The sequence below is a fragment of the Perna viridis genome, chromosome 3 (genome assembly GCF_037379345.1).
Source record: "Perna viridis isolate PV_CMFRI_1.1 ecotype Kerala chromosome 3, ASM3737934v1, whole genome shotgun sequence".
NCBI lineage: Eukaryota > Metazoa > Mollusca > Bivalvia > Mytilida > Mytilidae > Perna > Perna viridis.
In genome coordinates this window covers 8,494,983-8,519,820 of record NC_142447.1, presented here as the reverse complement: position 1 = coordinate 8,519,820, position 24,838 = coordinate 8,494,983, and the positions used below count along the sequence as shown (strand labels likewise).

Here is a 24,838-nt window from a genome sequence, read left to right as displayed (position 1 = left end):
TAAATCTCATAATTTTTGGCAAACAACATACTATACGTAATTGTGCATGAAAATAAAACACATCAACTACAATATACAATATTAGTCCCCCGTCCTTCGTTCTAATGAGAGTTTAATGAAGGAACTCAGTTTTCTACTTGTTCAGGTGTCAATATTGCTAAAATATTTATTAATTTATCGACATCATTTCATTTGAGAATCCTATATGATCCTCATTACAGAATAATGTTATATACCTTGTATAACCTTGCCTGGCAGTTTTGTTCTTTTTACATTATAGAAAGAGATGCTTCTCGTCGTCAAGACAATAACCTATTTTCTCTTTGAATCTTTAGTTCTCCCCTCTTCTTAAGTTAGATATCATCACCTTTTCTAAATTTACTTATTTGTTTTCTCTTCTTACTTTTATTATAATTTAACAGATGAAATACAGTAATATTTTCATCTTTAATTTGTTTACAAAGGAAAAGCTTATTATTTTCATTTATTTTATCAAAATTGTCGTCTGTCAGTTTTTTTTGTACAGGTCTTCATCAAAAAGTTGACGGATATTTTTGAGACCTGTTCAAAAGTAGATTAATTGATTTCAGACTATTCTGCTATATTTTTGCATACGAAAACTGTAAATATCGACACTGTCTAAATCTTATTCAATCTGAAACTTTCTTGTAAAATGAATCTATTGTCGTTCTTTTTGGAACTGTTAACTTTTTTAAAATTGTATCATTTTCAAGATTGTTTTTATTTCTACCTAGTATATTAAAAAGTAAAAAAAAATCGACGAATAGAGAGAGCTGGCAAGGTACATTTCATATTAGGGACGATAGTCGTTGAAATTTCCGGTTGAGAAGTAACAGTTATTGCATGCCGGGAGATTTCGTTGCGACAACAACAAAGACGCCTCTTATAAATTTTTCCTGATTTCAGACAAGTGTCACTGATTTTGTTATTTATTGATGTTTTAACCTTTTGTAGCTCAGTTATTTGAACTCCTGTGCACGACCAGGGGATTTTTAAAAACCAATTAATCGTACTTGCTAAAATAATGGATCATTTGAAGACCAGTGGTAATGATTTGACTGATTATGACGATGCCGAACTGGAAGAACTGTACAGTTGGATTGATGGCATTCCACTATCTAGGCCAAAGCGTAATATTGCAAGAGATTTTTCTGATGGGGGTAAGTTTTTCTTTTTTTCTATCTTACAGTGAAAACGAAAATGTGTTCGTAAATCATGTTATGAATACACATGAGTCATGACTTGGTTCTCTTCACTGCCCCATTCCTGTAAAGTGTTCTAAAAAAGGAATCAGATTCTTGTATAAATTGAAACACATATGAAAAATATGAGACAACAACAATGACTGGGTGACATGTACAAGCCTAACAAGGATAAAACATTTTAATGGGAACACCGTCTACATGTACATGTACATGCATATAAATTAATGTACATAGATTCAACAAGAATGGCACTACACATGTACAAAAACTCTAATTTTCCTGACTGGAAGACAGAACATATAAACGTACATATACATATAACACAAATGGTTACATACAGTTTCATTGCTTAAGCCTACAATTTTAAAGATTATTTCAAATTCACACAATGTATCTTCCAAATGTCATTATTGTACATGTACCCTTTTCTACCATAGAAAGTGAAAATGTCAAATCAATTAAATACCCTTTTTGTTCTCTACTTTTACATCATGTGCTGTATTACAACCCAAAGTATACTGCTGTTATGCTTTTAACAGTATTATATATGGACATGTACCAATTATTTTGTTTTTTTTCATGAAAAATGTACATGTATTTATGATTCAGTAATGGTTGCTGAAGTTGTCGCTCATTATTTCCCACAACTCATTCAAATGCACAGTTACCCCCCAGCAAATTCTTCACCACAGAAAAAAGCTAACTGGAGTCTTATGAACAGGTATTCTGCAGTGAATTCCTATCCTTTCTTTAAATGTGGCTAGTCTTGCAGTAACTCGTCTGATTGGCTGTGTGTAGATACATAATTTATTTATTATCTTCAGTTTTTAATTGTTCTAGAATTAATAATAGATCTAGAATTCTGTAAGTACATTATACAGTATCATGAAATTCTAACACCTCCTCTGTTTACCGTATATGATGTGCCTGTTTGTAAATACATTGTAAAAGATCTTGCATGCAATCAAATCTGAGTTCAGAAATATTGAAAAGAAAATTTTAAATGTCATTAATGTACACAATGTATGTGTATGGACAATATGTTTTATTTTGGACCAGTAACATGTACACTTGTATTATGTACTTCAGAACCCCTACAATTTACATATTTTATGAGGGCATTTTCTGGGTGCCTAATTTTTGTACATAAAGTATGTACAACATGCATTGGTTTTTTTCAAGGAATTTGAAAAATTAAGACAAAATTTTAGGAACCCAAAATTAAACATCCCATTAATTTTCTGTATCACAATTCTTTTTTAAAATAATTTACTGAAAAATTTGAATACCATTAAAAGTGGAACTACCATGTTTTTAATTCTTTTAAAGATTGAGAAAAAACTCCTGAGACCTGAAAAGTTTCATTGATTCTTGCTAATACCACACATTGTATATTGCTAATACACTTTATTTTAATTTCAGTGACCTTTGCAGTTATATACACTTCTAAATTCTCACTTATTGATTCAAAGATAGATTTTTTTCATTGTTGTTTGTGAGTAGAAATTGTGATGCACTAGCAATGTTCAATTGTTGGACAACAAAAAAATAAAATAAAGAGATACATGTATATTATACCTGGTATAAATATTTGTTTAGTACATGTATAATTAAAAAAAATGATAATACATAACCTGTACCACTGTTAAAAAGATTCAAATTATTTTGTGCTGCAAGAAATTAGGCTAAAATAATTAGCTACACCATTGAATTTGTCTGATTTGGCAATCATTTAGACTTACATGTATGTTGCTTATAGCTTCACAGTTTAGATGTATGCATGCTAGCTATGATTAAAAAAAAACAAAACATTTGAATATGTCATAAATGCATAACTCCTCAATCCATCTCAAAAAGGTACAAATGTACAAAAGAAATTGCAATAAAATATATCTTTGAATCAGTTCTCTGTGTCTATCCTGTCCTTTTTACAAATAACTCAGCATTTTAACAAATTCTAATGTTCCACCTCTTCCAGTCCTGGTAGCTGAAACTGTAAAGCATTGTTGTTCTAAAAAAGGTTTGGTTGATCTACACAACTACACTGCTTCTAGTAGCACTGCTAAAAAAGAAGAAAATTGGAGGGTGCTAAACAGGTAATATTCACAATGAATCTGAAAAAAATTTGTATGCCCCTATTAATGTTTAAGTGTCCAATAAAGTATATTTTAAAATTTTGTGTGTCTTTTTTTTGTTTTTGTTTTGGCTTATACAATTAGTGTTTGTATGTTTGGCTATGAAGTTTTTAGAATTTGTTTCCTGTTTAGTTTTCTGTTTATGAATGTTAGAACAATCACTGGTATAATTTGAATCTTGATTCATTTTGGATGAGAAATTTCCTTGAATGAAACTAACTATTCTCTAGAGATTTCAGAGTCTCATTACATTGATTAACTAGTAACACATACACATTCTTAAGGTACATGTATTTTTCTTTTCCCTTTACACATTTTTCTAATAACTCATTTCTAAGAGGTTTACAAATTATTTGTAAAAAAATTGAAAATTTTTCTAGCCATGTGATTTGTAAAAGCTTGCTAAAAGTGAATGATTTATTAAAATGATTAGTTACCATACAGTTTTGTATTAATGGTGAATGTTCATTATACTGTGACCTCAAAATATAGTAGATGGGGTGAAGAAGTGCCCTCTTAAAAGCTTCAACTCAGTTTATTAATGGAATTAGGAACCGTTAATTTCCTAAGTTCAGTAATTTTTTTAATGATTCCAGATTCAAGCAGTATCATGTTTTAGATAAATGTCTGATGTATTTTTCATTTAGTTTAAAATTTCATGCACATGTAGTTTGAATTAGTATTGGTGTAACATATAGCAGAATTTTGCTTTAAAAGCTTAGCATGGATATACAATATCATTTAGATTTAATTAAGCTTAAATTACTGAAAGCTGTTAAATGATTCTAAATTTTAATATGCTTTTAAATTCATGCTTTACCAGCATGTTAGACTGAATGTTTGTCTGCCAGTCATTGTTCAGGTTTTTAGATATGAGTTGCATTTTCCACCAAAAATAGTTAACTTATCTTGAATTTTAGTATGCAGTGTTCACACAATGAAAACTAGGGTCACTTAGAAATTTAGAAAAAGCAGGAGTCAGTATTGTAAAAATTTATTTTCATTTGGCAATATTAAAATTCACCGACTATTCCAGATATTAATTCACCATTATTTAAATTGACTTTATATGTTTATTGAAGTCATTTCGTTTTTTATTGCCATCATTTGGCGTCTGTCGTCGTCATTAACAATTTTGACCAATTTGAACCAAACTTGGTATGAATGTTCCTTGGGATATCCTGCATGAAACTGGTGGGATTTTTGATCTGTCGAAAAATAGAACATAGACAGTAGTTTTTCGCATATATCTCCAAAACCATTAGGTTTAGCTAAATTTTGCCAGATTAAAAGTGTTCAGCATTATGAGATCTATCTGTGGTTAAATTTTTATTTTAATCTGTTAAGGTCTCACTAACCACTTCTAACGTTTCCATTACTTTACATGTTAAAAAAGTAATTTTCAAAGTCTCACTGTGAATTCCCAGGACAAATGACATCTTAAAGCTGCATACCGTTGCGAAGCTCGGAAAATAAGGCTTCCAAAATCATTATGCTAATGGTACAATGATAGTAGAAATTCTTCACAAAATTTACTTGAATAAAGAATACTGAAAATTCACATTTTTACCTGTTCTGCTAACTGACAGCATGGAGGCAAATTACTCACACATGTAAACTATATTCATACACTTTTGTAGTTAATTACATATATGATTTTAAAGTACACATTCTCAGCTTTATTTTGACTACTCTTAATCATAATACACACAAATAATGCACTTACAATGCATATGTCTAGGTTCAGTGTGTTTTTGGTACTACATAGGGGGTGGCCATTTGACCCGGAAGTGGTTAGTGAGACCTAAGCCATGTTGGAGTTATTGCCCTTTTCAACATTTTTTCCTATTTTTTGTTATTTCTTTCAAAAATCTTCTCCTCTGACACTACTGAACCAATTGGAATCAAACTAGGTATGAATGTTCCTTGGGGTATCCTGCATAGAACTAATGTGGGGATTTTTGATCCACCAAAAACATGGCCACTGTTACTAAAAATAGAACAAAGGGTCAGACAGTAGTTTTTTGCATATATCCCCAAAACCGTTAGGGTTAGACAAATTCTTTCAATTGCTGAAATGATCTTTATTATTAGGACTACAAAAGTCTTCAGAGAAAAAAGTTGTCAGACGATTCCTTGTTAGAGTTATTGCTCTTGAAAGAGGAAAAATGACAGGTTTGTTTTTCACAGTTTTCAGCTAATATCTTGAAAACTATTTAAATTTACTGGCCTTGAAAGACAAAATTCAACGAGGTGAGCAATTCAGGCTTCTGGGAGCCTTTTTTTTAAGTAGGTTATAATATTTTATTTTAAAATTGAAATTGTTCCTCTTTTGTCATGTTGTAAAACAAAATTACAAATTTATTTATGTTCATCTACTTCTCACTGAAAACTATATTTCAGAATAACTTTGAGATATTGATATAAGAAGAAGGAAATAATTCCATATTAATGGATATTAATGTTTAATAAAAGTTCTTTACATTATAAATATGATTTTTTTAACAGTAGCCTGCTTCTTCAGTCAGAACTAGGCCGATTCATTTCAGTATTCCTAAGTAAATGATTCCGACTGTTATTCATTTTATTTTGATTCATATGTATAAGAAAGCAATCATACACATGTTTAAGACCTTTTGTTCTGTTTAAAGTTGGAAGGAATTCAGGTGACAACATTTTCCTTTTCTTTGTGTTCACTGGTTTAAACTAACAACATAAGATAGCATATCTACATGAATTTGGAAAGTAGATATTGGGAAAAAGTCAATACACATTTTCTTTTAACGACTGCTCTCATAATGTCATTGTGGAAAAATGCACAGGTTTTCAACAATAAACAGAAGCGTAAGTATTATTTTATTTCTAATTTCATTTATTCAATTTCAGAAAAGTTTTCAAAAAGTTAAATTTTGAACTTGGAGATGATGTTATTCAAGATTGTATTACTTCAAAGCCAGGAGTCATTGAAAAAGTTCTAATGATGTTGAGGGTGAAGTTGAATCGTGCAGAATGGGAACTCAAAAGAAACCCCCCTGTAAAATCAAAAGGAGGGGGAGGTAAAAGAGAAAGTGATAAACCAGAAGCTGATCAGTATCAGTATGTGGGTAAGGATGGTTTTCTCCAAGTCAATAACTTCAGTCTTTAGATTTCCTTTGTGTATTTATTTTTATAATTTTTAGTGACTACCTGTGTATCAGATAATTTAAATCTAGTTTAAACAATTTTGACATTCACACTTTGAAACTCAGTATGAAAATTCTTGAGTTTTCATGCAATTTTCAACTTACAAGTTTCATGGGAGATAACTCAAAAATTCTCCTTGATATATCTTGGTGACAACCATCACTTTCCCTTTGCTCACATTCATACTCATTGCTGTGTATTCAGAAGTGTATTTTCACAGTTTGGCAATTGGAATTCTTTGTGAGCTTTTTAGTGGAGGTCCTCATAGCAACAGTCTTATTGCCATTTAATTTAGCATTTTTGTCTTGTCTGTATTTGTCGTGTAGTTGGCATTTCAACTTGCTGTTCAGACTACCACTTTAAATAGATGACACTTGCATGTATGCACTAGCATTAAAAAATGAATTTCCGTCTTTCATTTCTGTTGATAAAATAGAAGGACAGGTCACAGGGATTGAATTTCAGAATATTTTCCACTAGCTAAATTTAGCAAGTACTGAAAATTTACACTCGGGGAACTAAAGTTTTTTGCCTATTTCTGGACTTTTTCTCTTTTTAAATTACCACAAATTAAGATACCATTTCAGGAAAAGGGTCTTCCTTATAGCAAATTTCTTGAATTTTTTTTCTAATGTTTGAATGACACTACTCTCTGTATTTTACACTGTGGCATTGGTTGCTATGTATAAATGATAAAATCACATGTTCACTAAGCCCTAGAAAAAAATGTTAGGAAAAAATTTCCACATGTGAAAAACCTTCCAAAACTATTTTCTAATTGCTAACTGCCTTGTTACTCAGTTTTATAACTCCATTTTGTCATGAGTTACTATGAACAAAACATTTTTTTTCAAATAGATTATTTACTTTTTATTCAAAATTCAGCTTCATAGCAAAATTATCAGACTTATTATTTCTAATACTATTTTGAACAAGCCTCCAGTTTGTGGTGATTCTGGTATATTTTACAGTAGTTAAAGGCAATACTCCATGGTCTATGGAATCAGAATTTTTAGAAAGTGACTGGACCAAGGGTTCAAAACAATATGGTAAAATTTGTTGGCTAGTTATGGCTAGTAGAAATTTGTTAACTCAATGGATGATGCTGATAACAATACTAAATTATTACTTGTAATGCTGACACATCTGCATGACTGTCTGCCTATTTGTTTCATTTGATGTCAAACTGCTAATTATTTAATGTAAACCCTCTTAAAAAAGGGGGGCATGCACTCCTAAGAAATTAACAAGTAGTATAGTGGGGAGGTACATTTACATGTAGGTTTAGGTGAGTTTCAGTAATTCATGATGTGCCTTCAAATAGTATCATTCATACATAGTTGTTTAGGTACATGTAGGTAGATTTGAAAGGGGACTTTCTTCATATTTTTAGTCTCAAAATTCAAATTAATGGTTAACAGGGGCTTTATCTTCAAATTTTGGGAAATTTCGTCAATTTCTTCAATGTTTTCTTAATCATGAATACACTTAATATAATTAAATTTGAACAAAAAATGTCTAACATTTATACTATTCTATTTTATTGAATACCTGTAAGACCTTTCCCGGTAAAATTATTTTGTAATACAGGTATGTTTTAAAATGAATTTAACCTAATCAATTATATTAATACATGTACTAATTGTAACTATTTACAACCAAGAAGACAAGCATGTTAGTGTTTGCATGGAATATGTATTTATTTGTATGGGTTAGATTTATAGGATCATTGATTGATGATGAACTTGGCCATTTGTTTATTCAAACCTTTTTGAAGTAGAAATAAAGTATTTTTCTTATTTGACTTACATACATGTACATACTTGAGTATAGATTACATTGTGTGCTTTTAGTTTCTGGAAAAAAATCTGTTTGATATAAAAGTTTGAAATACAGAGTAGTTAAGCACAGGTCATTGTTTTTTTTTAATATTAAAGGGAAATGCTTCAAGTGTATTGTTGCAATAGTTAGTTTTGACAGTAAATCTTGGAAATATTGCACTTTATAGTACAGGGCCTTGGGCGAGAATTTTGAGCTACAGTTTATTAAAGTTCACGATTTCCTTATGCCAAGTCAACATACATGTAATTTAAAATATTTCTCCATTCTGTTTTAAGGTAATGATGTTTACAAGCTCATTTAAACTTTCATTTTGAAAATCCCTAACAAACTCTGCTATCTTTTACCACTTCTAACCAAAGGAGAATCTATCTCGCTAAAGTATTAGCTGTGACACAACATTGAAACGTCTTATGTAATATCAATTTGTTATGATAAATGCACAATCATATTGTTTTTCGTTTTCAAAAATGTAGTTGAGGGTGTTCTTAAATTAAGGTACATGTATACTCATTTTTCACAATTCATCAGTAACTAAGGCTTGTTTAAATGGCCTGTAATTTATCTATTACAGAATGACAGTCACACAAAAATAATAAAAGATGAATTCCAGGCCTGTGAACTGCATTTATAATTGACATTACAATTTTAATATGTTGAAGGCAGCAGTCTTATCATAATTGTAATTTACTAATTATCAAATATCTTACTTGCCTTATTTTACTGCATACTGGTATATACATGTATATTTAATAGATTGTATTTATCTTAATTCAGGTTCACCAAGAGGTAAAGGTCATCCAGGACCAAAGTATGAGACAGAGAGAGGAGGGTTAGTTTATATATCATTTATTATACTAGGTTAAGCAAGATATTAACAATCTTATCGTGTTGAGAATATAGGACCGAGAAATCTCAGATACCCAAGGGTGAGATTTAAGTTTTGTAATGAGACTGTGCCAAGTTGAAGAACATTGAAATCTTACATGACAGTGTCTGAGATTTCCTAGTCTTCCATTTTTTGATGGTGTTATTTTCTTTCCCAACTAGTCATTGAAAATGTTTAATTGTGACATCACAAAGGTTGCATGGCTAAAAGTATAAATATCCTTGGCTAAAAATTGAGAACAGATTGTTCTTTATTTGATATACATTTTTGTGACACCTCCTTTGGGATAAAATAATATTAGATAAGACAGTTGTTTCCAAATGACTTTAACACACAAGTTAAAATTTGCAAAGTTTCAATTAAAATTTAACCGTAAGACTTAAGATGAAAAAGGAGCTTCAAAGAATACAAAGAAATTCAGATTCTCTTTGATATTAAAATGTGCAGGCTGCTAGGCACAAAGCTGTTTTAATGCTACTATTTGTATATGGAAAGTATTGTTTTTAAATTTTATAACTTAGATTTATATTATAAAAAGTTATGAGTTTTCTAAAATTTAAAATGAAAGGTTTTTATTTTATAGAATACCACCACTCATACTCAGCTACATGTGAGGGTATTTGCCTGAATTTTGTCCAACTGTAACTGTTAACATTAAAATTAAAATGACAGTCAACTTTGTATATGGTCATTGTTGTGTTCTCCCAATGCCAATATTGGACTGTGCTTTGCAGTGCTTTATTTTCAAACTCTGTACTATTCGAAATTTATTTGTTAATGAAGAACTAAGAGCACTGTTCCTTAAATTTCATAAGGCCATCCTTACAAAATCGTCATACCTGTTAATCCTCCCACATAAGGATGTAAGATTTGTGGGAGATTTTTGGTTAAAATTAGTCAATTTTCTGTGAAATATACTACCGGTAAATAATTGAACTTTTGCATTAAAAATTTGCTTTTACATAAAAATCTCCCACATGAGACAGTGTCAGTGCAGTAGAATCTCCCACATGAGACAGTGTCAATCCAGGAGAATCTCCCACATGTGACAATGTTAATGCAAGAGAATCTCCCATGTAAGACTGTCATTGGGGAGAATCTGCCACATGAGACAGTGTCAGTGCAGGAGAATCTGCCACATGAGACATTGTCAATGCAGGAGAATCTGCCACATGAGACAGTGTCAATGCAGGAGAATCTGCCACATGAATTGTTCCAAAGGTTAACAGGTATGAAATATTGGTTTTGCTGTTTTCCACAGACAAACTTGGGATGTGGGTAGCAATGTACAGTAGGTGATTTTTTATGCCAAAGTTTTTAGTTTTAAAAGAAAAAAAATGTTTAAATTAGAATAACAACTTTTTGTCTTAGAAATGGGGTAAGTTTCTTAATAGGTTGATGTTTTAATTGGTTGGTTTATAAACCAGATCGTTTATAAAGTATGGTCAAGAGATGTGTTGGATGCCTGCAACCTTATGGGAGAACACAATTTGAGGTTGATAATGATATTTTTAGCCTAAAGCATGATTTTTTTAACATATTGGTTTTCAGCTATCCTTACCTACAAAAAGATCCCCAAATTGAACTGATAACTCTGTACAATTTAGACAGGTATATCTACACAGGATTTACATGTACATGGCCATTGTCTTCCTTTTTTGCAAATCAGTCTAATTAAAATTAGTCTTTTTCATTTTACTTGAATTTGCAAGGTCTTGTAAAGTCAAATACATCTATATTAGAGGTCAAATCAAAATGATCTTGGTTACAGGATTTTCTGGATCAGTCCACTTGCATGAAGAAGGCAATATTTTTTTATCTTGCTATGGTCTACTTTACAATAATGTCCTTTACTGTGATCGATCTAGAATATTAATACAGTTTGACCTATATTTTTATGAGAAAAATACTTTGAACTTGTTTAAGATTAAAGGATTTTTAAGGTGCCTTGGCCTTTAGGTCTGTATTCGAGTAGAAAGGATGATGCTAGGCATTGTTATCAGAAAGTTTAAAAAAATTTCAAAAAAATCTAATTTTAACTAGACTGGTTTTAAATGGCATTTGTCTCCCCTTTTTGGTTCTGCAGATGTCACTTTATTGAGTTGATTCCTTTTTGTATATGGTTGCTTGGACAGGGCCTGCACTGTGTCTGAGGAAAGTAAAGTCTTGAATTCTTTTATTTTGCAGCAATTATCGGTGATCATCCACTTTATCTTTGCTTGCTATCTTCTGTAGCCAATACAGTGTACATTAGGCCACTGAAAGTCAATTATTAGATTTTCATCCAATACCACTCCAAAAAGTGTAAAGGCAGGGCTAGGTGCCACATTTAGAAAAAATATATTGAAGATTGAGAATATTTTTAATTTCCATGGTAACAGCTATCATAGGGTTGGGATTTATGATTTCACGAACAATTAAGAATATTCTCCATTTTAAGTATATTTTAATGAAGAACTAAGAAATGCTGACTTCATTGAAAGTTCCTTTCACAATGTTTGCTATGAATGTAAAAAAAAACTTTTATTAGCATGTTGGAATGAGAATCTAACAACTAAACTTGCCTTATAGATCGCAAAGCTTAAAATAGATTAATCTGAAAATATTAAATGCATGAGTTTGGTTAGCTTCTGTTTACCCAATGGCTTTAAATAATAATGATTTAGACTGGGTTTTTAATATCAGATATAGTTTTCATTTTATGCCATAGTATAAATCTTAGCATATAAAGGGGGTGTTTTAAGTTATTAAGGTAGATCATACCTATTACTTTTCGAAGATGGATTTTCCTAATTTTCTCAAAGATCACCTTGAAAGAACATAATTTAAAGTATTAAGAAAAGAAAAAAAAGGAAACCCAACTTAATTTTGAGATAACTGAGCCTAAATATAGGCTATTTTTTACATTTTATATAAATTCTCTATGGAATTCTCACTGTGTCGCTTATTGTTGAAAAACTGTAATATTGAATTTTTTCAAAATTTGTATAAAGGACACTTATCTGACATTGTCACCAAACTTTTTTCTTGTAATATTAAAAAACTAAAATTCCCATTACATTTCTATCAATTATTTTCCTACCAATTATCTCCCCATCAAGGATGGTTATTAAAATTAATGTATGTTATTTAACTATATATGGGTTTATACCAAAAAAATATTTTGGAATAATTTAAAAACATTTTTTTTTCATCATTTCAAACACAATTTGCTCATTGAAAATACATACTAATGTACCATTTTGCAAAACAACAGAAAAGAATGCTCTGTGTAATAGGTTTGATCTACCTTAAAGTTGGTATTTTGGTTTGTTTACAATGCTATGCAGTAAGGTACTTAGTTGTTGTCGACTGTTAAATTGTTACAGTTTGATTATTTAAGATATGCTAAAGACCTTAAAAAAGACATTGAGAAGAGGTACACATGTTATTAGTGGTATTATCTCCCCTGCACTGTGGTGGTACTTAGAAAATATAGGCCAATATGTAAAATTATTTGTTTCCTTCTTTCCTAAATCTTCTGGGTTAAATTGTATCATCTTAAATGATTATAATGCATTTTTTAAAATAAATTACAAACATTTATTTTTATATTTGAATGACAATATCAGTTTATTACTGACAATTCTGTGCCTGTTCAAGGAAATGAATGTGGAAACAAACAATTTTTATGGTTGGGCTTATTTCTTACTTTCTAAATATGTTTGATACAAGGATAAAGGGGCATGTATATTTAAATTTCAAATAAATTTGGGAAGAAAAAAGAAAAAAAAGAACAAAAATTCATTTCATTAAAGATTGTGACAAATAATGCTGTTTTCAATATTAGTAGCATTTGCTCTCAGTAGACATTGTTTTAATGTAAACATTCCTAAGTTTTTTCATCACTCAAATCACTTGGATAAAAGCAAAATAAACAAACCCTTAGCCAACCAGTATCTTATACAAGTAGTCACTATTTTACAATTTTTAAAGTAGTAATAATATTCACAGGATCACTAACTTGTTTCCATCTATAATCTTCCTTTATTTATTCTTCACTGTTTACTATATCATATGTGTTAGAAATTCTTGACTGTTGGCTTCTTTCTGCAGATAAAATTGTTTTTAAACTATGAATTTCTCTCATTTTTTGTATCTGTTCATTATATAATTATGATGATGGGCTATTTAAAAAAGGAAACGGGAAATGCTGTTTTCAGACAAACACCTTATGAGGACAATGCAAGTACAATTAAGTTTTTCTTTTATAAAAATGAACAAGTGAAAGTATGACATTAGATTTAGGACCACTAAACTTGGTAAAGGATTTTAGTTGGAATGGAAATTCTACATTTTGTCTGGAAATTTAACTCATTGCTTAACCAAAACACGACAGTTAGTTTCCCCAAAAATAGTTTTTATCCCAATCACAGCCTTCCATGAATGACTTGATTTGTTTAAAATGATGTTATACTGTTTCTTGTTACAACTTTTTTCTGTTAAATTTAAAAAATCCATTACAGTTCTTATAAATGTTCTACAAAATGTTTCTGTTTATGTTGCACCCATTTTCATCTAAATCTGAACATATATGTATATGGCTGTTGATAGCTTTCTTGTGTTTTTTTCAATATTTTGTTTTGTGCAAATTTCAGACCAGAGTATCCAGGAAATTTTGGGAAACAGAAGATTGTTAGATCTATAGCAGAGAGTGATAGTGTTCCAAGAATTTTGTTTGAAGAAAAAGAACAAGAATGTCTGGCCAAGGACGAAACTATAAGAGTAAGCTATACAAATGATGTAAATCTGTGGTCCTTTTTACAAAAAATCGTAAGAGTAAAACTAGTTGTAATTTATGATGTCACAATACTTCGATTTACTATGACGTCATAACTTACAACTAATTTTACACTTACAATTTTAGATCTCTGTCTGTTAAAGTCAGAAATATCAAAGTTAGAATGAAAGATGTGATAGCTTTCATCGAAAACCTGTGTAACTATCGTACAGAGTAAGATAGCTTTCCTTGGGCTTATCTGATGTATAAGGTTTTCTTGGGCAACAAAAAACAACAACAACAAAAAAACAAGTTGCTCTACCAGATACTAGTACCTGCTATAAAGAAAAGATAACTGTAGATGGGAGAAATCAAGTGTTCTTTTTGTAAGGAGAACAGTTTGTAGATAAATCTATCACAGGACTATTCCTGTTCTATTGGCAGATATTTTATCTTTTTCCGTGATAGACATAACATCTAGTGGAAAAAACAAATAATACGAATTTTATCATGAAAAGAATGCCGGAAGTTGCATGCTAAATTTTTTGTAGCCCTCCATTGTATTCTATTTATAAAATGCTCATTTCATGGAAGTGTGTATCAAAATTTAGAGCTAATTCATTCATGCTTATTTAGAACTATTTAAGCAGTATGTCTACCAACCTTCTTGCACTGAAAAGGCTTAACAGTCCTGTTGTTCTTAATTGACAAATGAATAATATTTGAGGGTTTTAACTTTATTCCAGCCAGACCATCCTCCCAAGTCAGGGATTTGAGCAAAGGTGGACTCGAAACCCTGACTAGGGAGGATGCGGCCAAACAGGCTTTTTGCAACTAGTTTTTTCTGACACTTATGGAATTTCACTCTCTTCAGGTGAGCAGACAGACGTTATTGCAACCACTGAGATAAATGCAAAAAAACTGATCTTTTAAAAGTATTATTAGCTTCTTGAGAAGACTGAGGATTATTTATGAATATTGTGAAACCTATCATAACTACAGGGCCTTATCTAGTGGGAGAAATGAGCAAAAATCTCATTGTTTCTTCTCCCATTTGTCTTTGAGAAGAATAAGTTTCTGTAATAGATTATGTAGACAAAAGTGTGAAGTATTTTTGTTTTTCAAACAGAATTTACTAGTACTAAAACTTCTCCCTGTCATCAATGTCTAGATTAGACCCTGAAGCTACTCTCCTTTTGGACTTACAGTAATGATTTGTTAAGTTACACAAATGTTTGGGTTACATTGATTCAAAATACATTGGAAATGATATAATGACACGTCAAAATGTGTCTGGTTCATATATGGTTTGATTTAGAAAAGTTTCACTGTATATATGTTAGACAAATTATCAAGTTCATGTTTTTATGGTATATTTTTGCTTTTTACCCTTAAAGACGCTCTTCCATGGAAATGCAAGTCACCTTATTACAATTCTGTTTCCCAATTGGCCAAATATTGATAACTTGGTGGCATTTGAAAAAACTGTATCTAAAATTGAAATTGCATGCCATGTGTTATTTCTTAAATGAAATGTAGAAAATTATAAGTAAAAAGAACAAAATTTTACCACGGCTGTTATCTTTTTTTTTAAAGATAGTACTTTAAAAATGTTTCACAATGTGGTGGATGTGTTTTTCAACAAACGGTTGGCATTCCTATGGGAACAAATTGTGCTCCTTTACTTGCTGACCTATTCCTTCACTCTTATGAGGCTGACTTTATAGCTGATCTGATCAGAAAGAAAGAATATCGTTTGGCTAGATCCTTCAATCTCAGTTTCCGCTATATAGATGATGTATTATCTTTAAACAATCCTAATTTTGGGATTTGATACATCGCATCTACCCAAAAGAACTTGAGATAAAGGATACTACAGACACTGTGAAGTTGGCCTCTTATCTTGACCTACACTTAGAAATTGGTGGTTAAGGAAAACTATTGACCAAACTTAACGACAAACTTGATGACTTTTCATTCAGAATTGTCAACTTTCCTTTCATCTGTGGCAACATCCTTTCAGCACCTGCGTATGGAGTGTTCATATCACAACTCATACGTTATGCCAGAGCTTGCCGAAACTATGCAGACTTTTTGTATCGCACTAGAACTCTAACAAATAGGCTTCTGGAACAGGGTTATGTTGCTACAAGATTGAAGTCATCAATACAGAAGTTCTATGGTCGTCATCATGAACTTGTGGATCGTTATGGTGTATACATCAGCACCATGAAAACTGATTTATTCAACGGGTCATAGTTTTCCTCTCCTCGTTTGTCTACCCCGGACTTGACTTTTTATGAGCAACTCGGCGGGTGTTTCTAGAAAAGCAGAGGACACTTACCCTACCGGTGCACCTGGTCCATGCTCCCAGTTTTTAGTGGAGTCTGAGTTGTTCATTTGCTTTTGTTACTTTGTGTGTATGATTTTAGTTACCGTATGTTCTTTGTTGTGTATGTCTGTTTTCCATGTCGAGTCTTCGTCCCTGGATTACATTCTTTTGATTACTGCTATAACCTTGGTTCCCTTGATTACTCTTGTTAAAGTTAATCATTGCTTTTGTAGATTTTACAAGCAAAAATAAACAGAATGGAACATTTAGTGCATCTTAAAGATGTTAGAATAGATGACTTACAAAATAGATTGGAAACGCTCCGACCTACTGGAGTCAGAAGGTAAAAAAACATGGAGATGATTGTCACATTATCAGGGAAAATTGGTGTATGGTTTCAAAGACATAAATCCTGGGTGTTGTTATGTAGGGGATAGAAACTGTGTATTGATTTGCTAAAGTACAAGTCTCTCTATGAATCAGGCATATGAAAACAAATTTATTACTGTGACTGTATTGTTTTACAACCACAGATTTATCTTCAGATTGGTTTTATCTGTCTTTGAAATTAAAAAAAAAAACGTTTTGTTGCAATTTAATATTTCATTGGCAGACAGTTTCATCAATGGTGACATATTATGTTTATATTTCATTGGCAGGCAGTTTTATCAATGGTGACATATTATATGTTTCAGATTTTTTACAATTTTGCCTGATTCTTACTTAGATTTGTGCTTTGTAGAAATTATTAATAGGATTTTCTTTATTTCTTTCTTGTTTTTTTACCTGTTACTTTTATTATTTATAAGATGTTCATTTTAAAAAGAAGCAAGCCTGAAAGAATAATCGGCTAGTATTTTATTTTCAATTGAATTTGTAATTAATACAAGTCACTGTTTCTAGACGTGGGGACTAGTATATAACTTCTGTCATTATAGGAAAGAGATTTTCAGTTTAGTGCTTAAATGTATATAGTCTACTTCATTAAAGAGTATTTTTATGTCTTCAACAAGAATTTTTTTTCAAACTTTATGTATAAACATATCCATAAACATATAAAGAGTATGACACAGGACATGTTTTTTAGATAATTATTTTGTAATTTTGTAGGATGTAATTTGACACCCATTGAGTATGTATGAAAATTTGGATAATATTTGTTTCAAGAAGTGTTTACATCAATATTTCACCTCTGTGCTGTATGCGAGTTAGATCCACATATATCTGGGTATTTGTTTTTTTATTTTTTTCTATGAAAGTAACAGCATTGAGTTTTGGTGTTGGAGTAACACTCCTTGGAAAAAGGCTATTTTCAATGGATAGTATTGGGTTCGGTTGAAAATATTTCTGTAAATGAACTTTATAGACTTTTTCATTTAAAAAGCTTCCAGGCTATTACCAGAAGTACTTCTTTTTTTCATGGACCCTCAAATGTTATCTGATACATTGTATATACATATATGTGAATTTGTAATAAGATTTTTTTATTACTTTTTATTTATTCAAAATATTTTTTGTTATGATCTTCACTTTCTTCCTTGTTAACTGTTGACTGAATTTGTATTGTTAGGTACATTGAAACCTGTCTAAACCAAACCCATTTTGAACTTTGAACTTTGTACAGTCAAGACAGAAGTTCAGTATACCAAGGTTAAAAATACATTTCTATTGAAATAGGGGACAAAGTGTTTGGTTTACACAGGTGTTTGGGTTATTCAGGGTTCAGTTTAGACAGGTTTTATTGTATAAATATGTTCAATTCAGATACAGGAAAAAGTGTGTTTTCCATCATTTACCAAAGATTTGTATTTTATTTATTGTCCTGTTGTAGTTATTTTTTTTCAGTCAGTATATCAGTCCATCAATCAAACTTTAGATTAACCTTTTATCAAAGACTTATGTCCAAGCATCATAAAACTATGTATATTGGTTCATCACAAATTGAACTTATCTTAAAATATGTATGACATTTCAAGTTTTTTTTTATCAAGAAGTAAAGGTGTGGTGGGCATTCATGTTGTGTCTACTCTTTCTTGTTTTATTTTTTTATTTTGTTATTTATTTCCATACAAAACATAACTATGACATTAATTACAGCCTTTATTCTGACAAGTGTGGAATTTGTTTTATGCAGTAAAGATTTGCAATTATCTCCCCCCCCCCCACTCTTTGCCCTTGAGACCCCCACTATGAGTAACTGTTTTTATTTAAAGGTATTCTTGACCAGCATTACTGTTTAATTTGAGCATGTATCAAGGAATAATAATATATAGAATATCAGAATCTTGTCACATTCAACTTAAGTAGTTCCAGAGTCTTGTGTAATCTGGCATTTTTTGATAAATTCTGAAAAGATAAACTTCACTGTGCTATTATTGTTTTTTTTTCATGCTATTTTTTTCAGCATTCTGTCTCCTCAAACATTATTAACTGGTTACAATGTGTTTCTAACTGTAATTTACATAATTTATTGGAGCTGTGATTGAAACAGATGTATTATCTTTGATGTGATATGTATATACATTCCTGTTGTATATGGTGGCCATTGTTCTGATAATTTAAGTTTTGATTGTATTTATTCTGTCCTTATATGAAATCTGAACACTTTTTCTTCAATTATTATGTAACATTATATGTAATTTATACATATTTTTATAATAATCAAAAGAAATCAGTTAACTATAAAGTTTTATTTCCATGCTTGTATTTATGGCTACATACAGTAAAAGAACTTTTTTTTCTGAAATGAAAATATGAAATCAAAATATGCTTTTGAAATTTGTGAGAAGTGAATTTAAAAACTCAACTTGTTTGTAATGGAGATATTTTGTAACCAAGAATTAAAGCTATCTTATTTATAGCAGCTGTTTTATTTTGTTCTGCTTTTCATTCTTGTTAAGAGAAAGTGTTCTACAATTTAATTATGCCACAGACAGTTAAGAATATTCTAAGACCTACGTCTTTTTCAAGTTTTGTTTCATTGGTTCCTTGGGTGCTAGGACATTATTTGCCATTTTTTGTCGATTTTACGCATGAAAATGACAAATTTTTCCAATAAAAATGGAGAGGTACCACCTCCAGCATCCTTGCCCTGGATCCGCCACTGAGTCATATCATCTACTTGGCCTGGACCACATTTTAAGTCCCATGATTTATGGTACCAACACACACCTAATGGTTACCCTTTCTTGGCCATGGCTAAAATAATACCCTTGTATCGCAAAAAAAAATAATAAAGGAAAGATTGGTGACCAAAGCTATTGTCCATCCTCCAATTTGACTACTTATCATATTAATTCAAAATTAACGGCATCGCATTGATTTGTGCAATTATAAACAATGATATATACAGAACAGTCACTGTATTTGCAATCAAACAATAAAAATTGTCAATTTAAAAAAAAATCGAATTTATGACAGTACAAATATCAATACAAAAACAGAGGCCTGACACAGTATAAGGAATATTTTAAATGTCATACTATACCGTAAACCAACTAATTTCCGCTGATATTTTATTTCGTGTTTCAGTGTATCGATTCAATTTCGACTAACATTCAGTGCATTTGCCCTTTCTTATGAAATTAACGAAAATAAATCTCACGAGAAAGTAAGTTGATTTACCAGACATTATACATAACAATAAACACTTTCTTGATTTGCACATCCTATTTAAGATGATCTCTCGGACCATAAACCAACTACGCGACCTATCTCGCTGGGCACTGGAAAACGTTTGAGTGAAACAGTATGCAAATATGATGCATCTTCAAACGCTTTTTACATATCGCCGCCGTAATTGACGAGATACAGAAATTACCGTTGTTAAATGGAAACAGCAGACGTTTTTTTCCTCATTATTTTGGTTTCTTTCGCATTCTGCTCCGTACAGCAAGAATGACTGCTAAGATTAAACATATAACAGTCAACACGATGGCTATTTTTTGGATGACCACACTAGCATCGTCTGCTGCCCCATCAGTCATGATGACCTGGATCGTGCTGAATAAAGTATTCCCGCCCCAACAGCTATAAATTGCTGTATCTGTCTGACGCAGTCCCTTGATATGAAGCTTGTTGATAGAATCGATATGAACACGACCACGTGTTTGCCTCTGTATCGTCAATGAATTGAGAGGGATGGAACCATTCTGCCATCTTATCAGAGTGTGCTTTTCAGAATAATCTGGACATCGAAGCACTAATATTTCACCAGTTTTTGCGAAAATCACTGTGCGATCAACCACGCGTGGAAGGAGAGGTTTTTTTCTGTAAAATAATGAAAAGTGATATTTTTGTTTTGGTAAATGATGTCAGGATATGTTATGCTTCACTACACCCCAGGGACTACGCTCCCACGTGCACTATCAACGGCTTGTTCCCATTTCGCCTTAGCTGTCAAATTCGGTACAATAAAATTATCCCCATTTCGCCTTAGTAAAATTGTGAGTGAACTAAGGCGACATGGGAACTTGTGTAAACATGTGATTTTAGGTGCAAGTTGCGTTTTTATAGCATTTAAACCTAATATACACATGTATATGTAAATCTTTGTTATTGCTTGTTGATATTTTTTGTCAATTTATTTATTTTTATTTTGTGATGTGTTTAAGTGGTTTTTGTCTTAATATTTTTTTTATGAATGGCCTTTTCATTTTCTGTTTTATCATCTTTTTTATGGATAATATTAAAGAACAAAATTCAAAATAAATATGATATGACAGACAACTTTGATAGCAACTTAACTCAGAGAAGCACATCCAAATATTTATAAGCATAAAACATTGAAGAGGCAAATTAAAATGTTCATATGAAACATACAACAAAGAATGAGCAAAATTGTAATAAAAGCACGATTCCTGCAGAACAAAATTAAAAACAACAGCAGAAGACAGTATCAGGCTGAGGTCAGCGGGCACAATTGTGAAGGTTCATAGACCATATATAACAATCAGTGAAGCTTCGAGATGGTGGGGCTGCATCTCCAAAGTCCAAGTCTTTTAAATCTCCGAAGTGATTTTGTATAAGTTAATTCTCAATTATATGTGTACATGTTTAATCAGTACTTCGGTAGTAACTATTCAATCATATACATTAGATTTGTTTTTAAAAAAAATCACATTTCATTTTCGAACTTTTTTTTTAATAGTCCCTAAATTGTATTTGTACTAAAATATGAAACAAATTATATATATATTATCATTATGATGGTCACCCTCTGCCTTAACTCTCATAAAAATTTCAACATACCTTGTGAGTTTTCTAAGAAAGAACGGTCAAGTGGAAGTAGACAGGTGCAGAAATCCCTACCTTCGTTTTGAAATTTAATTATATCGAGGCCTAGAGAGTTTAAGATTACTGTTGATTCATTCAGCTTTCAGATGACACCAAGTCTGTAGACCTCTACTACACTAGAATGTTTGGGTGCAATATTGGGACCACTTTGTGTCAATATGAACTACTTTGTATGTGCAGGCGATTGGTGCCAGAAATAGTGGTATTACACCTAAATTATGATTTAAACAAACAAAGATCTCTAAAGAATAACACCGTTCCCCTACATATAAACCATATGGTAAAATAAGAACAAAGCTGTAAAACAGGACGTTGACGTTGCCCGAGTCTGAAATCGAATTCCTTAATATGGCATACCTTTAAATCGAAGTGGCTGTGATAAGTAGTTGCGGGTAAATAGATGGACAACACAAACATTATCTACCTTCCGATTTCAAAGCGGGGGTATACATAGTCATAAAAAGTACACGAACGGACACACAGACGAATCAACAAGTAATTCCTATATAATACAAAATCAAAAAAAAATATGAAAGCTCAGTGTGATATACAGCGTTATGATAAATAGCACAAGCCCGAAAGTCGTAGGAAAACGGAAGAAAAACTGCCATCATTTACTTTAGAGGACTCACAATTTCCCAGTTAACTTTCGGGTACACACCCCATAAATCGCATATTTTAATGTTTTTGACGAGAGAAAATTTGACAGAATGTGGAGTTTACATGTATGTCTAATAAAATTTACCCTTTCCGTTTCATTTACTGTTGTTTTCTTTGTGGGAAACTGCTTCTGTCGCATTTTGTAGTCACAAACCTATACACAAGACATGGATTACACACAAAACACTATTAATGAAAGACCCAAAATGAAAATGATCCCAATAATGCCTTAGTGTACTTTAAGGGACCCACAACCTATATACAGAACATTGAATACACAAAGGACACTATTTATGAGAGTCCCCTATAGTAAAAAAAATCAGTGAGTCCCTTCACTTTTTGAAGACACGCCGGAGGCCCCTAAAGTACACTAAGGCCGAAAAAAGGAATTTATTAACACGAGGGAACAGAAAAAACAAATAAAATAGTAACATCATGAGATATATTACTTACTCTGACTCATGCAAAACCTAAATTTGTCTATTGAAAATCGAATAAAGCAAAGCAAATAAATAAGAGCGACAAATTAAAAAAAAAATGAAAATATTTAAAAGATGATCTTACTGCATTGAATGATAACCTGGTTCAATACTTTCTATAACATTCCCGCTTGAGTCATTTACTGTTATAAACGCAGGAGTGGTTGGACAATCTACATAACAGTCTCCCATTATAGTCTCACTTGGTCTTTGTCTGACAACCTTCAGTCGAGAAATCTCCCTAGGAAGCAACGTAGAACGACAGGGAATTCCATCGGGGTATAAAGCTATAATCGGAATATCAAACGGTTTGATTGGCCTATTGCTATATATTTTATTCACCATACAAATTCCCACTTTTTTTCTTTTTCCCATTTTGTTGCATGCGTTGCAGTAGCTCCATCTCGACCACAAAGTAAAAACGTGCAAGTTATGTTCATTCAGTGATAACATTGGTAGCAGTTTTTCTTTTATTTCATATTCTTGTATAGTTTTCCGTCTTTCTCTGAATACAACATCGAGTTGATATATTTCTATGTATTCCTGGGTGTTTGTTTGAACACAAAAATACTGTCCGGAATCAGACACATCAACTCCTGTAATAGTTAACATCATGTCTGAGGTAATTTTTATTCTTTCGCGTTCTTCAACGTATCGCAAAACACCATCTTGCGTTCTCAATTGCTGCCATTGGAAGCCGTACGACGAATAATCTTGATCAGGACGAAAACATGCGTGGCATTCCAACTTTACAGATTGGCCCTCCAACACTAATATCGCTTTAACGTGGCTTTTGTCAGAGAATTCGAACTTACGTTCGATAAGGCATCGATAGTATTCCTCGAAAACATGCTTCGCTTCATCTGGGGTGAACCTCCATCCCATTTCTCTGTATGCGTTTATATCAAAAGCACGTTTTTTTCTCACTTTTCCATGATAAGTTTTGATATTTAGCACCTTTTTGATAAGGTCGTCATCTGCTGTATTTATCTTAACGGTTCGAGAACGGTGGCTTGGTATGTACCTGTGGTACTGAATGAGACAAGAGCACAAGATCAGTAATGGAATCCATACCATAACAAATATTTTAACAATGCTCAACTTTTTTTCAACAGCTGCGACACTTTTTTGCGTTGACTCGGGCATTTCCTTGTCATTTGACGTCATAATCAATTATTTTAAGTTTTTTTTTGCAATTCCGGGAATTTATGGTGTGACAATTGGAGTTATTACAGCTCGAAATCAACTAAGACAACAGACATTTTTTAAACTTTGTAGTCTACAATTTACTTACTTTATGAGTGGACATTCTATGAATGAAGAAGCTAGAGAAAATTCTCTTATTAGGTTTGGAAATATTGCACTTTGTTGGCAATAACTTCACCTATAGACATACTTAAAAAATATTTTTAAAAAAAATTAAAACGTTTTTGAGCATCTTAGTCAGATTCTGTATTTCTGTATTAATTCTCTCATTTGTTCCCCAATTTCTCTTAAATGCTCTACAATGCTTTAACCCTATTCTCTCCCTTTCGTTACATACGAAGTATGCGCTTTCTCCTCCTTTCCAAAACACTTGAAAACATTGTATACGTGTGTCAAATCATAATAAATATGTTTCGTCCAACGTATGAGTTTACTTGATTTTCATCTTAATTGTTATGGTTTCGAAATAGTACTTAAGTCTTGCCAAATCCAAATTTTGACATCGCAAACTGTTAAGAATACCATCCGAATTCAGTACTTAAATTCATGGTGATAGGCCATGAGCGAAAACAAGCAAGCTCTGAACAGAGTGTGAGGTTTCGAAATGCATTAGAGGAAACGAACGTCTGTTATAGCACGCCGCTCTCGTCAAAGATATGGTAATAAAATATGATGTAAAATTACACTCAAAATATTTATTCCACTCTCAAAATTTCTCATTACTCACTAAAATATTTATAAGGCTCTCATTTTTTTTTAAATTTCAAAAAAATATTATCACTTTTATTTCTATACTTTTGAAGAGAACGGTGTGCCGTAGTCTATCGCTCTGTGT

At 31.6% G+C, this 24,838-nt stretch overlaps 2 protein-coding genes across 13 annotated transcripts; one reads left to right on the top strand and one right to left on the bottom strand.

Annotated features, from left to right (window-relative positions):
* Positions 1-855: 855 nt before the first annotated feature.
* Positions 856-19,223, top strand: LOC148620893 (sperm flagella and cilia-associated protein 1-like). Of its 12 annotated transcripts, none has more exons than XM_088574744.1 (8): positions 856-1,181; positions 3,205-3,322; positions 6,248-6,465; positions 7,516-7,593; positions 9,161-9,215; positions 12,655-12,690; positions 13,910-14,036; positions 16,597-19,223. In XM_088574744.1, the coding sequence occupies exons 1-8, from the start codon at positions 1,046-1,048 to the stop codon at positions 16,708-16,710; spliced, it is 882 nt and encodes a 293-aa protein (XP_088430870.1). In that variant the 5' UTR covers positions 856-1,045; the 3' UTR covers positions 16,711-19,223. The 12 variants fall into 12 exon arrangements, with proteins under 12 accessions (XP_088430870.1, XP_088430868.1, XP_088430871.1 ...); XM_088574742.1 differs by lacking the exon at positions 12,655-12,690 and adding an exon at positions 10,824-10,883; XM_088574745.1 differs by lacking the exon at positions 12,655-12,690 and adding an exon at positions 9,856-9,882.
* Positions 18,400-24,428, bottom strand: LOC148620892 (uncharacterized). The gene is made up of 2 exons (XM_088574741.1): positions 22,883-24,428; positions 18,400-20,632 (listed from the first exon to the last, which is right to left on the bottom strand). Exons 1-2 carry the CDS (start codon positions 23,962-23,964, stop codon positions 20,221-20,223), a joined length of 1,494 nt encoding a protein of 497 aa, XP_088430867.1. The 5' UTR covers positions 23,965-24,428; the 3' UTR covers positions 18,400-20,220.
* Between the last annotated feature and the right edge of the window lie 410 nt (positions 24,429-24,838).